This window comes from Mesoplodon densirostris, chromosome 11 (assembly GCF_025265405.1).
Source record: "Mesoplodon densirostris isolate mMesDen1 chromosome 11, mMesDen1 primary haplotype, whole genome shotgun sequence".
Classification (NCBI taxonomy): Eukaryota; Metazoa; Chordata; class Mammalia; order Artiodactyla; family Ziphiidae; genus Mesoplodon; species Mesoplodon densirostris.
Genome location: NC_082671.1, coordinates 98,886,104 through 98,901,827, shown reverse-complemented (window position 1 = coordinate 98,901,827; position 15,724 = coordinate 98,886,104). Strand labels below are relative to the sequence as shown.

General features: G+C 36.8%; 1 protein-coding gene across 1 annotated transcript in view; it reads left to right on the top strand.

The window, feature by feature from the left end:
* The window catches only part of PTPRQ (protein tyrosine phosphatase receptor type Q), a 208,795-nt gene that overhangs the window by 23,625 nt on the left and 169,446 nt on the right, over positions 1–15,724 (top strand). Inside the window, exons 10-14 of the mRNA XM_060113113.1 lie at positions 4,201–4,381; positions 5,767–5,928; positions 6,032–6,211; positions 6,816–6,923; positions 7,067–7,348. Coding sequence (XP_059969096.1) covers positions 4,201–4,381; positions 5,767–5,928; positions 6,032–6,211; positions 6,816–6,923; positions 7,067–7,348 — 913 coding nt within the window. The remainder of the gene's footprint in view (positions 1–4,200; positions 4,382–5,766; positions 5,929–6,031; positions 6,212–6,815; positions 6,924–7,066; positions 7,349–15,724) is intronic.

The window sequence follows — 15,724 nt, the reverse complement described above, 5'->3', positions numbered from 1 at the left end:
GTTCCAATCCCACCTCTGCTATGACTAGCTTTGTGAACTTGAACAGATGACTGTAAAATGGAGATAATAATATCTTCCCCTTTAGGTTATAATGAAGTGATATCACATGGGAAAAAGTATTTAGCACTGTACTTGATACACAGTAGCTTTAAATGTTAGTCTCTGCAGTAGTAATAACAGTGCACAGTGATTTAACTTTTTATCATTTGAAGATAATGGTCATGGCTTCCCTAAGGCTTAACATCCTCAGTTTCTCATCAGTCATGGTTTCCAGGTCCTTCATATTATTGATAACTCTTCTGTGTATATTTTCCAATTTGTCAATGAGCCTCTTTCTCAGCTGAACACAATATTCCATATGTAGTTTGACTAGAGCCAAATTGAGCAGAATTATTTTCTCCTTTTGTGTAAACTTTCTACTTCTGTCAATGCAAAGAATAAAAGTAATTTCTTTGGGAGACTCATTCTGCTGAGACAGAAGTTAGAAAATCCCTAAACTCATCTCTCCATGGATTGCTCTCTAGCTGAATTTCATACTAAAATCTCATCCTGTACTTATAATTCTAATCGAACCCTGGGATATTTTATCCCCAGAGACACTGCTTTGCTATGTAGTGTTACAAATTTCTGAGATTTGTATAGATACATCCTTTCATCCAACCTATTTCTCAAGTATATCAGTGTTTGTCAGTGATGAGCATGAGAAGAAAGCCAGCTAAATGCTTGGACAGTTGCTTCAGATTGAGGCTGAGGACAGGACTTGAAGGTAGTTAAGGAATGCTTGAGACAAGTTTACTTCATTGATTATTAGGAACATAAATAGAATCAAGTCTTAAGGATTTATCGCCCAAATAATGTGCAGAATGATATAGTATCCATTAGAAGGTTTCCAGACATATGCTAATTGTAAACTTCTTTTTACCACTGGTTGATAATAGCACAAATCATGTTATAGTTTATAATAAAATAGAGAAGCATTTCTTAAGAATAAGTCAAAATTTTCATTAATTCAGTTGAGCAGACTTCTAGTGAGTGGAAGTTGATAGATGTACTAGAGTTTTTTTCTTTTTTTTTTTTTTTAAATCACATTAGTTATAATGAAGACTGTTACATGTAGAATCAGGTTGGTTTATTCAGGTGGATTAGGAACTTAACTCTGAAGACTTCTAATTCTTTCACATAAATTCTGAAGATTCCTAAGTAACATCTGAGAAGCTTTTCATGTTGATGAATTGTGACAATGCCTAACTCAGTTGTCCTCAACCAGGGGCACTTTTGCTCTCCAGGAGACACTTGGCAATCTCTGAAGACAGCTTTCACTGTTACTACTGGGAAGATGCTTCTAGTGGGTAGGGACCAGGGATGCTGCTAAACTCCCTACAATGCCCTGGACAGCTCCCTATACAAAAAATTATCTAACACAGAATGTTATTACTGCTGAGGTTGAGAATGCTGGGCTAACTCAATGAGTCCAAGCTTTTGGGAGTTGTGATGGGCCTTTATTCCCTTCTATATCCCTCATTTCCACTCCTACTTCTTAGCCCCTTCTCATTACTCTCTTAATTTCTGGTTCTTTGCCATGATTTTTGCTCTTAAAATTATTTCTTTTTCATCCTTTGAAAAACCTAATACTTAATACCTTTTAAGAGGGGCAAAGTGTGGGAAATATTCACAACATGGCACACTTGGTGATAATTAGTAACATTCTGGGTTTTTACAAAACCAGTGTTCAAATCATTTGTAGTCTTTACAATGAATTTGGGAAAATTCAGATAGAATTAACTCAGGTCAGCTCTTAGGCTGAAACAGCAGTTTGTCAACAGGGATGCTTAACTTAGTTAATTGATAGGATACGATGGTTTAACTCTCAAAAGCTTATCTGACATTGGTATAAAATATGAGAGATTTAATGCAAAATCATAGTTCAGGGGAAATTCTTTGTATTACCCCGTCGTACCCTTTATAGTGCTTTGTACACTGGATTCTCAAAGTGTGGCTGATTGATAGTGGAAACAGCTGTGTGGTTCAGGCATAAACTATTGACTGGACTACCAGAGCATCTCTGAATTATGTGTTTGTGATTCATGCCTTCTCTGATTTCCCAGCGGAGACAGAGCTGAAGTGTGCCTTGAAAGATGGAAGAGCTTTTGTTTGTTCCATATAGGGTTCCTTATCCAGAGTGCTTTATCACAATATTCTTAGAGTAAATCTTATTGGTATCTCCCTACTTTTTATCACAATACTTTTCTGGCTAAAGATGTAACAAGATTTAGATAATTTTATTTTATAAATATCATTTGGAGAACTAGAGATATCCTTGCATCTTTTCTCCATTTTTTTATTTTTCAGAAAAGTTAGTATTTAAATGAGCTGTCTTTGTAGCTCGTTAAATAAGTAAACTGCCTTAAAATTTCTTGCCTTCCCGATATTTTTCCTGAGTATCTACTACTTTTTTAACAATACTAAGTGCTTTATGTTAATAAGGAATTAAAAGCCTGTTTTTGGCTCTCGGAGTAAACACAATCCCCAAACATGTAAGATAATGAAAACGCAGGTGTACCCAAATTTTATAAATAAATAAAACCTATACTATGAATTAATTACCAATTCTGAGGGTATGAGAGCAGGGAATTGAGAAGGAATAGAATAATTTTCTTTTTTAAAAAGGTTTGGAGTGAGTTTTGAAACTGAACTTGAAAAGGAATTGACAAAAAGAGAGTAGTTCTTGCAACGAACAGTTTCTTTTTTTCCCAAAGCTATTTCATTTTGGAAAACTTTGAACTGGTGTAAATGGAGGAAGGAAGAGCATTATAAAATGTGTCCCCATGAACGCATCACCTGGACTCAGTAATCATCAGCACGCTGCCATTCTTGCCCCAGCTGTCCCTTGTTGTTGCTGCCGGCCATTTTGAAATGAATTCCAGACTTCATATCTTTTTCCTCTTATGTGCCTAAGTATGGATTCCTACAAAACATGGACATTTTAATTTATGCAGTAATTCCATTACCACAATTGACACAATTACTGATATTGTCTTGGTACCATCTGAAACGTAGACCATATTCACATTTTCTCATTCTCTTTCAATCTGTTATGCTATGTGGGAAAGAAAGGAGAGAGTCCTCTTGTTGTCCCAACACAAAACTCTACTGTGTATATCTGTAACCTCCTGATATTTTGTTTTCACTTCATTATTTGCCACTTTGGTGAACTCGACACTTGTGAGATACATTATGGCATCTAGGAACAATCACAGTTACCCAGAATATTCCTTAAATCCAGAGCCTTGGATAGGTCTGCCTTGAACCTTGAAAATTATTGCCATGTAATTTTGTTCATGTCTGTAACTTCTCTCGATGATAGATTAAACTATTATTAGTGACATGTATCTACCAGGCATGCAGGCTGCTCACACCTTGTATACAAATGAGGACATGTAGATGGCAAAGCAAAACACATATTAATAAAGCAGTAAGCCTAGAACACTTATTTTTGGGAGGGTGAGCCGTTAAAATATTTTAGTCATGAAACCTTTGCATGAGGATGTCTAATTTTACCATAAAGAAGCTAACTTAAGTCAGAAACGAATTATCTCCTTTTTCCCACAATACAGTATTGGTCTCTTAAGATACGGAATTGATCACAGTGGGTACAATGATGCAGGATTTTAGTAGCTTCAGAATGAAATCTTGGAATGTGAAAGAGACAGCAGTCATGGAAATAATATTATTTTTTTAAAAAAAACATGATTCCATGGGGCTTCCCTGGTGGCTCAGTGGTTAAGAATTCGCCTGCCAATGCAGGGGACATGGGTTCAAGCCCTGGTCTGGGAAGATCCCACATGCCGTGGAGCAACTAAACCCGTTGTGCCACAACTACTGAGCCTGTGCTCTAGAGCCCATGCACCACAGCTACTGAAGCCCACACGCCTAGAGCCCGTGCTCCGCAACAAGAGAAGCCACCACAATGAGAAGCCCGTGCACCGCAAAGAAGAGTAGCCCCTGCTCACCATAACTAGAGAAAGCCCATGCGCAGCAACGAAGACCCAACACAGCCAAAAATAAATATAAAAAAAAAAATTAAAAAAAAAAAAACCATGATTCCAGAATTACGAGTTTTTGAAACTAGTCCTTGAGTGAAGCCATTATTAAACATAACTGTCACGAGCAGTCTTTGTCAATATCTGTTTTCAATTGCAGTATATAAAAGGCCCCATGGCTCCAGAAACTGTGAACATAGTAGAGTCAATGGCAGGATTATTTGAAGGTTCAGCAGAGATGTCTTCGGACCTGTACTCGATTGCTTCAGTTATGTATAGCAGTCACCCATATCATAACTTTCCTGTGAGAAGTAGAGCTGAAGACCAGCCTTCAACAGTTGGTAGGTACATTTCTTTTGTTGTTGTTCTGTGAAATGTATTTAAACCACCAGTACTAGCTAGCACAGATATGAACCTTAGCTGGGAGTTCAACCCAATTATTAATGGTCCATGGGCTGGAGTCAGATTTTTTCTTCTTTAACTGTCGGATAACCTCATACAGCAAATGGAAATGCCACACAGGCAGGAGCTGGCCCCTCCTAACCCATCTGACCTTCCTCGGAGAGAAAGTAGCACCCTAGAGTCTCTAGCCAAGCTGCATAGACAATCAGTTATTACAGTTGCCAAAGCAGGTGTGATGGGAAGGGATTAACATATCTTCAAATCATTTACAGGCCTCACACTCTCTGCAGTTTTTGACTAATAGGTTTTCAAATGTCACTGAAGGTAAATAGGTCAGAAAGTTACAACTCCAGTGCATGGGGTGATAAACAGGTGTAGGTGACCCCAATGATGTGGTGATGTCATTAGTGTATACACTTGCTCTTCAGGGTCAATGGATCTTACTGTCTCTAAAAAGAGAATGTCATATATAGCGAATTAAAAATACTTGGTTAGAAGACACAAATCTAAATTATCTCTCTGGTTTTTCTAAAATGCTAAGTGAGAAAAAAAATTTTTTCTTACTGCCTTTTCTCTGATTTGTTCCGTTCCAAATTAAAAGTGTTATATTATTTTATTGATGATGGAATTAGGCAGAAGTATCAGATTACATTTAATATAAGTTTATTTGATTCATTGATCTGTTTTTCCTGAGCAAAGAAGACTTAATTTTTAGAAGACACTAAAAATTAAGAGGCCCATGATTTCTGATGTAGATGTTTCCTTAAATACTTTGTTTGGCCTAAATGCTAATAAACATTGTAAGCGCAAGTTCTAAAAAACTAAAAAAACTAACATTTTCTGAAATCCTTGTCCAGACATATTTATGTGGCAGTTTTATAAGCATGCTTGCTTTAAATCACTAATGGATTTAGCAAATGTGTGGCAAATTTTGAGTCCAAATAAAACCTTATTTCTATGATTTTCAAATTATAACGCAGCATTGACTTATAATATTTAAATTTGATATTATTGCCTAATGGTCTTTTCAGAAAAAACTCCTAGCCTGTCTTTTTTAGAAAGTTATATTTTCTCAAAACACTAATCTGTTGTTCTGGGATAGTGTATAACAACTAGCAAAACTATATTATGATCACAAACTATTTATGTATATTGTTGGGGTATATTTGGAATATTTATTATTAATTATATATCTACCTTTCATATAAAGGATTACATGGAGAGATTAATGAATAATGTGAAATTGTGTTTAAAATTTCACTGTGTGAGCAGGAATGATCTTGATCACAAAGCCAAACATTTTTAAAAAACTGATTTCAAATAGGAACTTCAAGGAATCAGTATATCGCTGACATTGCTGCTGAACAGCTGTCTTACGTTATCAGGAGACTTGTACCTTTCACTGAGCACATGATTAGTGTATCTGCTTTCACCATCATGGGAGAAGGACCACCAACGGTTCTCAATGTTAGGACACGTGAGCAAGGTAAGAATGTATTTCCTTTGAAATAATTACCTGCAAATATTGCTCTTGTACACTGTAATACTTTTCTTTTCATTCATATTAATTGTTCACTCTTCTTCTCAAGTGCCAAGCTCCATTCAAGTTATAAACTATAAAAATATTAGTTCTTCATCTATTTTGTTATATTGGGATCCTCCAGAATATCCTAATGGAAAAATAACTCATTATACAATTTATGCAATGGAACTGGATACAAACAGAGCATTCCAGATGACTACTATAGATAACAGCTTTCTCATAACAGGTAGAACAAAGTTTTATTTCGACATTCTTTTTCTGATGGAAAATACACATCTCTCTATGCCGTTAAACACAGCAGGGCACGTGTTGCATCATTCCAGATTTTGTTGTGCTATGCTCCCGTGGATATCGTGAAAAATACTTGCAGAAATTACTTGATTAGATGTGTTTTTCTTTTACTATATTTGTCTGCAAATAAAGTCATCAGATAACAGGTATCCTAAGAATATACTCTTAACCTAGGGGATTTTATGCCTGGTACATCAAAATAACTCAGTATTGATGGCTTGATTGATTGTATGTGACAATCAGCTGAAGTAATTGAGCCGACGTGGTGTTTGTGCCAAATCAACTGTACTCCTTGCAGTGTGCCAAAAATGATTTCTTCAGCCTCAGATGATCGCCTTAATATTTTAGGAAAAAACTAAAACGTCATCAAGCTGGAAAGGCTCTCATCCCAAGGAAGTTTGGGAGATTGGGATTGTAAGGAGGCTGATTTAGAGAACCAGTCTCCCAAATAAGTTATTTTCACTAGTCCTGTGTTAAATGGCACTAATACAAGAATATTATTTTAAGGACTTTAAACAAATTGCCTGTTGTCCTTATAGGGTTAAAGAAATATACAAAATATAAAATGAGAGTGGCTGCCTCAACCAGTGTTGGAGAAAGTTCTTTGTCCGAAGCAAATGACATCTTTGTGAGAACTCCAGAAGATGGTAAGAGTATGGGGTGCAGTTTTAATAAAAAGAAGCAAATGGTGTTGCATGCTTATTGCCATCTACCTCATGCTGCCTTTAGTGTCTGAAGTAATAAGCATGAAAAAACACATGTATTTAAAGTTTTGGTTTTTTTCCCCCAGAACCAGAATCATCACCTCAAGATGTTGAAGTTATTGATGTTACTGCTAGTGAAATAAGTTTGAAGTGGTCACCACCTGAGAAACCCAATGGGATTATTGTTGCTTATGAAGTGCTCTATAAAACTATCGATGCCTTATTCACGAAGAACACCTCAACAACAAACATAATTTTAAGAGACTTAAAACCTTACACCCTCTATAACATTTCTGTAAGGTCATATACCAGACTTGGTCATGGCAATCAGTTATCTTCTTTACTCTCTGTAAGGACTTCTGAGACTGGTAAGTTTTTGTTTGTTTAATACATAGTAAGGAAGTAAACATGGCTGATAATTGCCATATTGTTTATATTTTACATAACCTAAAGTCTGTCATTCTGTTTTGTATAATCCAGGAATTTATATGCTCTTTCTGGTAAAGTGTGGGAAAAGACTTGCTGTGCAAATTTTTTAAGTCTGATTTACATGTAAGGGAACTCCAGAATAAAAATCAGTGATATTTTTTCAAATGAAATACCTTGAGAAATCAAAGGCCTTTTCAGTGTACCTATAAATTTGGTTGCTTTCAAATTAGGTAATAGCAGAGACACGTTCATAAGAGTAGACTCCTATACTATATATAATCTATATACATTCTCTATACATCCATATACATCTACCTATAGATATAGATGTATCTATATTTATACATATATATGTATAGATGTACATACATGTAAAGCTGAATGTAGGTGTATATCTATAGATGTATATAGATGTATAGGGACTATATATATAAATTCTATACATATATATGTACGTGTGTGTATAGACACATACATATATCTACATACATTCTTTTTTAAAAAATAAATTTATTTATTTATTTATTTTTTGGCTGCGTTGGGTCTTTGTTGCTGTGCGTGGGCTTTCTCTAGTTGTGGCTAGCGGGGGCTACTCTTTGTTGTGGTACGTGGGCTTCTCATTGCAGTGGCTTCTCTTGTGGAGCACAGGCTCTAGGCGCGCGGCCTTTAGTAGTTGTACCGCATGGGCTCAGTAGTTGTGGCTCATGGGCTCTAGAGCGCAGGCTCAATAGTTGTGGCACACAGGCTTAGTTGCTCCGCAGCATGTGGAATCTTCCCGGACCAGGGCTCGAACCCGTGTCCCCTGCATTGGCAGGCAGATTCTTTTTGTTTGTTTGTTTGTTTTTTTTGCAGTACGCGGGCCTCTCACTGTTGTGGCCTCTCCTGCTGCGGAGCACAAGCTCCGGACACGCAGGCTCAGCGGCCATGGCTCATGGGCCTAGCCACTCCGTGGTATGTGGGATCTTCCCGGACTGGGGCGCGAACCCGTGTCCCCTGCATCGGCAGGCAGACTCTCAACCACTGTGCCACCAGGGAAGCCCAGCAGGCAGATTCTTAACCACTGCCCCATGAGGGAAGTCCCTACATTCTTTTTTTTTTTGGTAATTAAACTTTTTTTATTTAGAAATTGTAATATCAGTTATGTTAACACAGTATATAAGCCATCTCAAAGTTGGATAACATAAACTCTTTTTTAAAATAGAGAAAAATAAGTTTTCTTTAAATATATTTTAAATAAAAATAATTTGATTATTTTGGGAATATATTCTTTGATGAAGCTGTTATAGTCTATATACATTCTTGAGGTATGTGTATAGACAGAGGTGCAGAGTCTGAGCACAGAAAGAACATGCCTGGAGAAGCCTTACAGAGGAGGTAGCATTTGACCTGAGTCTTAAGGAGTCGGTGGAATGGACATTATAGAGGTTGTTGGGTGACCAGGGGATGTATCCCATATAAAGGAAATAATGCAAGCAAAGAATTAATTGTGTTTCAGTGATGCAAGAGCAAATAGCACAAAGCAAGACATTTGCCTGATGATCTTAGTGCAGTTTATATTATGTTTATAGTCATATATTGCAGCATCACTTTTAGGCCAACTCCGTAAAGTTACTGTTTGATCCCTGCATTGTAAAAAAATAAATATTTATTGCCTAGATACTGGCTGAACCATATGGAGTTGCTATTCCTATATGTCATAATTGGCCAAATATCAACAATTTCTTATGATTCAGACAGATGCTATAGGTGAGGCCTTGTCCCTGACCTTGAGGAACTAGGAATCTAGTAAAGTAGCTTACCTTTGAGCAAAAGTATCCTCTTGAGACTGGTCACAGAAATTAATAAAATTGACCATAGAGGATGATAATAGTTGTAATGGCAGGAATAAGAGTGTAATGAAAAGAGCATTTTTTATTATTATAAGTTATCCATTATAGTGCAATTTAATTGATATATATATTGGCATGCTTCATTACTTTTATAAATTTTGTACTTAAAATAAGTATTTTTGAGAAAAATATCTACTCTACCTGGTTTCATTTTACACCATGTCAAGGAATGAAGCATATTTTCAAGTATGTGCAACATACCATTGTGGGCTCTTCTATTGGCTTTCACAAAAATTGCCTTTTTAATTCTAGAATAAAGCAATAAGGTATTATTATCTTCATTCCTAATGAAAAACTGATGTCTGAGAAGTTCGTGCTTTCAACAAATATTCAACAAATAATTTACAGAATACCAACCCTTACTGGGCTATATTAGCACTGTAAAAGAAAATGAATTTCCACCCTCCTAAAGTTAATATAAATTACTGGGTGTTTCATATTCAATGGAATCTACATTAATGACTTTTCCTAGATCATGTTTGCTACAGTTGGACCACCGATTTGAGTTCTTTTTGCAAAAGAGGAAGCTATAATTTTAAGCAGTCTCAAGGTGTCATTTGAAGCAGGATGTGCTCAGGAGCAACTATCTGTTTGTTCCCAGGGCTCAATATTCTTATTAAATACAATAAATACACCCTCTACTCTTACTATAAAAAACAAGGTCCCACTTTTCAGTATTGTTTCATGAGAAATTGAGAGCTATGCTAACTCAGTAATGTGTTAATGCTGCTAATTACAAATAGGAGTACATTATTTGTTCAGATGTTTTATCTTGATTATTTTACTAATGCTTGGAAGTAAAATACTCTTGTGTTCAAGCAGGAAAGATCAATGTGAGGTTGCTGTCGTGTGTGTGTGTCTGTGTGGATTGAATGTGTTTCTGTGTGTTTATGTAAGTTTTAAGTATAGAATGTGCAGTTGATAAACAAACTTGAGATTAGCTTATATTTTCTCATACTTAGGGTACAATAACCACATGAAGAACATTAAGTTCCCATACAAATTACCCTTTGCTGGTCTCTATATGTATATTTTCTTTCCTTTTTTAAGACATAACTTTCTTTACAGTAAAGCCTTTAACCGAATGCCTTGAATAAGTCTGATTTGGGGCAACAACCACTAATGGATAGTAACTTAGATGTTGGTCAAAGCTCTGTGTAGGACTGTATACATTTATTCATGTTAATGAACGGCATTTACTACTTTCTCTATATAACACTAAAACTATGTATGCCAAACAACAATCTTTTGGCATACTCAGGGTAACTTCCCACTTTCTCTTTTAGGATCTTCATGACCTAAATTATTTTTAAAAAAAATTTTAATAGATCCAGCTTATTCCAACTGTCATAATAATTTTTATTCATGAGTTGTCTATTTTATGTGGTACTTCTACAATTGGAAACACCATGCTATTTCAGAAAACTTTTAAGTGCATCATTACTCTCCAAAATCACTGTCATTAAGTCTGTCTTGCTTTATTTTCCCTGAAGATCCAGCATTGGTTATCCCCTAAGGATAAAAGAATAAAAATGCAAAGGATATCAGCCTGGGGTCAGGGATGCATATTTGTATCCGGACTACTGGTGGAAGGCAGTTAACACCAGAGGGACAATTTAGCAAATTCCAATGAGAATTTTTCAAAATCGGAAGTTATACTGAGTTATAAAGTTCAAGCACAGCATCACTAATTCCTTTTTTCTTGCAATTAAAGAGCTCTTCAATTCAGTCTTACTTATTTTCCTTAGCTGTAAATTTCTTTCTTGTTTTAAATATATTCTGTATCATTTTGAGCATATTTATTCATTCACTGAACAGATTTTTATGGATTCCATATCACGTGCTACCACTGAACTAGGCGCTATCGTTACAGCAGTAAATAAGACAAAATTTCTATCTTCCTGGAACTTAACATTCTAGAAGGGTCACAGAAAATAAACCAGTAAACAGGTAATATTTATGATCTTTGGTACTGGCAAATTCCTTGAAAAAAAATATCAGGGAAAGAGAAGAGAGTTATAGAATAGTGAGCAGGTTATTTGAGATAGAAGACTGAGAAAAGGCCTCTCTGAGGTTATATTTACCTAGAGATATTAATAATGTAGGCCAGTGGTTAAAGTGAGGTGGAGGAAAAGATTATTGAAATTATGGAGCTCGAGGAATACAGAGTCCACGGAATAGCACAGATCATTTCCATCAACGTTGACATCTCTGAGAGTAGTAGAGAGGAAGTCAGTCATACAGGTGATACACTTTTTAAGACGTGTGGAGAAGTGGAAGAGTACCACTAGGTGATTGTCTTAAAGGAGGAGTAACACCTCGAGTTTTTCAGGAAGAAGAAGAATAGATCTGGATATGGCAAAGAAAAGCATAAATACTTGACTTCCAGGCCCTATGGTTATAGGAATGATGAGAGAAAAACAAATAGCTATCTGTTACCCAAGAGTGCTGAGTTGTAGTGTTCTCAAGCAGTTTCAAGATTTCTCTTAGAGCCAGAAGGCTAAGAAAGCATTCAGAGTAGTTGTTGAGGATTTTTCTCAATTTAATGGTATGGCTTGGAAAGATAGTAGAGAAGATTTTGAGTCTTTGGGAAGGGATAGTAGGATTATATTGCTATATATTGCTATACCAAGTTATGTACTGAATTACAGTTCTTCCCAAAGTTTTAGAAATATCAACATTCTTATCTCAGTTTTTCCTCTTAAGTCTGCTTTATTTTTATTTTTATTTTTTTTTCTTTTTGCGGTATGCGGGCCTCTCACTGTTGTGGCCCCTCCCGTTGCGGAGCACAGGCTCCGGATGCGCAGGCCCAGCGGCCATGGCTCACGGGCCCAGCCGCTCCGCGGCATATGGGATCCTCCCACACCGGGGCACGAACCCGTATCCCCTGCATCGGCAGGCGGACTCTCAACCACTGCGCCACCAGGGAGGCCCTTAAGTCTGCTTTAGATGCAATGCACTTCATAGCAGGTAACAGTGGGGGTGAGGGGGTACTGTTTCTACATTTTTAAGGCTTTTGAATTTTCTCTACTAAATTTATTAGTAGCATTTTTTTATATCCATTATATTTAGACTACCAGTAAAAAAGGTTCTATTCTTTCTTTTGAAAGGAAAGGACGTATATCAGGGCTCTATAATGGCAGTAATATGCACATATTTTGTTTATGTTGTTTAACCGTCAAGTTAGTGATTATTGTTACTGTTCTATGAAGGCAATTTTTAACCAGTATCTTTCCAACTGTGATCTTTCATCTCCAGCAAATATTTTTCTGCTTAAAGTGCATTGTTTACAGTTTCATCTGTTGAGGTTGCATTGATGGCTTTCTCTTTGTTTTTGATTGTCTGAATATGCTTTTATTTTGCTCTTGTTAATTTTTCTGGGTTTAGAATTCCATTAGTTTTTCAACTGAGGTCACTTTTCTGTCTAATTGTCATTCCTATGGAGATGATCTGTTTTCTTCCTGGTGCTGTTAAGATCTTCTCTTCTTTGGTATTCTGTAGTTTCACAATGATGTGTCTAAATATGAGTTTTTTTAATTTATTTAATTTATTTATTTTTGGCCTCATTGGGTCTTCGTTGCTGCGTGTGGGCTTTCTCTAGTTGTGGGGAGCTGAGGCTACTCTTCGTTGCGGTGCGCGGGCTTCTCATTGCGGTGGCTTCTCTTGCTGTGGAGCACAGGCTCTAGGCACGTGGGCTTCAGTAGTTGTAGCACGCGGGCCCAGTAGTTGTGGCTCACGAGCTCTAGAGCGCAGGCTCAGTAGTTGTGGTGCATGGGCTTAGTTTCTTCGCGGCATGTGGGATCTTCCTGGACCAGGATTCAAACACGTGTCCCCTGCATTGGCAGACGGATTCTTAACCACTGGCCCAACAGGGAAGCCCCTAAATATGATTTTTTTTTTTTTTCGGTACGTGGGCCTCTCACTGTTGTGGCCTCTCCCGTTGCGGAGCACAGGCTCTGGACGCGCAGGCTCAGCGGCCATGGCTCACGGGCCCAGCCGCTCCACGGCATGTGGGATCCTCCCGGACCGGGGCACGAACCCGTGTCCCCTGCATTGGCAGGCGGACTCTCAACCACTGCGCCACCAGGGAAGCCCAATATGATTTTTTAAAGAAAATTTTGCTTGGGATTTATTGGGATTCCTTGTTCTGAAGCTTGATATCTTTCAAAAATTTTGATCAGTCCCAGCCATTATCCCTTCAAATATTTCTTCTTCTTCATCTTCTCTACTTTCTTAGACCCCCTTAGTATATCCTTTATGTCTCTTAACTGCCATTTTATATTCTCTACATTTTCTTTCTCTGAGTTACTTTTTGATAATTTATTCACTACTGTAATTTTTTTTTGCTAAAATTTTCACTCTATCTAATCTGCTTTTTTGTGCATCAACAGAATTTTAATTTTAGTTATTTTTTTTCTATTCTACAAGTCCTATTTGGTTCTCTTTCAAGTCTGCTTGGTTATTTACATTATTTATTATTATTTAAAGAATTCTTTGCTCATACTTACAAATTTTTGATTTCTTGAAATATATTAAACGTTTGTATTTTTATTCTTTGATAACTTCAATATATAAAGTCTTTTGAAGTCTGACTGCTGTGTGTGTGTGTGTGTGTGTGTGTGTGTGTGCTTTCCTTTTTCTTTGTTGGTTTTAAGTATTGGTGCCTGATTTGCCTGTGTGTTTTGTGACTTTTATCAGTGAGTTCATAAATCTTGAAACTTCATCTGTGGGAAATTTATGTAGACTGAGTTGAAATTGAGTTTCTTCCAAGAAAATGTGTGTTTGCTTCTGCTAGTTGCTCTTGAGTAATGGCAACTCAAATTCATTTTAATTTATATTCTGAAGTAGAGGGCTTTTCAGGCTATATGGGTAGCATGGATTTAGGCCACATATGCTCATAGGGATAGGCTTACAGTTCCAAAAATGTGTAATTTTTCTTTCTATTCCACCTCTTCATCCAGAGGAGTAGCAAGAGGAAAAAAGTTACTTTTCTGGCCTCTTTTGCACGGTGGGCTTACTTCTCACCCCCTAGTCCTTGAGAGTGAATACACCACATTGCGCAAGCCTAGGAGTTACCACTCACATTGAGTTCTGTGGTACTCTGCAGAAGAATTCAAGGTGCCCCTAGAGTTGGCCAATATCATGGCCCTAGTTGAAATTGCATTCTTTTGGGGTTCCAATTCTTGATGCAGGGGTATCCTTTATCCTTCTTCTGGCCCAAGGTTTTATATTCTTTTTCTGGCAGTCTACACAGCTGTTAATACAGAAACTCAAAGTCACCAGGATTGACCAGTACCCTCCAAGGCAGAGCAGGCTTTAGTACCAGCTTCCATCTCAGGATTCTTGTGTTTACTTTGTTTTTTGTTTGTTTGTTTGATTTTATTTTGTTTGTTTTTTTGCATTTTTTTTTGCATTTGTTTTTGGACCACCAGAAATTTCTAACTCCCTTGTCAGCTCTGCAATTCCTTACGTGACAAGAAAAATGTTGATTTTATGCAGTTTTACTTCTTTTAATTATAATAGTCATTCAGTTTAGTGTTTATCTATTCCAGTATTTTGGCAGAATTGGAATCCCACATGTAGTATTAGTATTTGAATATATGTAGAAAACCATTTTGTGACCATTACATTCAATATAATAAGAACATTAATAGATACAGAAAGCTAGTGTTTTATTTATTGGTATCCTGTATCCTTAGTAGACTGTTTTGTTACCAGGTTATTATATGCAGCCTTATATCTAGGAGAGGATCCTTGTCTTGTCATAGATCTTGTTGTATATCAAAACTAATCTATTAATCATTTATGTATTATTATCAATATTAATGAAAGGCAGAATCAATTTTTAAGTGTTTTTCAGTCCTCCTTCTTGTACAGTTAGCCCTTTGTATCTGTGGGCCCTGTATCCACAGATTCAACCAACTGTGGATTGAAAATATTTGAAAAAAAATTGCAGCGAGTTCCAAAAAGCAAAACTTGAATTTGCTGCATGCTGGCAGGCAACTATTTACATAGTATTTCCATTGTATTTACAATTATTTTCATAGCATTTATATTGTATTAGGTATTATAAGTAAACTAGAGATGATTTAAAGTATACAGGAGAATTTCCATGGGTTATATGCAAATACTATGCCATTTTATATAAGACTTGAGCATCCTTGAATTTTGGTATCCATGAAGGGGGTGCGGGTGAGGGTCCAATTCACTGGAGATACGAAGGGACCACTTTATCTGCATGTACTGCAATGTAAGACAGTTTAATATAGTCTCAGGTATTTTAATAAAAATATCATCCTATAGGGCTTCCCTGGTGGCACAGTGGTTGAGAGTATGCCTGCCGATGCAGGGGACACGGGTTCGTGCCCTGGTCCGGGAAGATCCCACATGCCGTGGAGCGGCTGGGCCCGTGAGCCATGGCCTCTG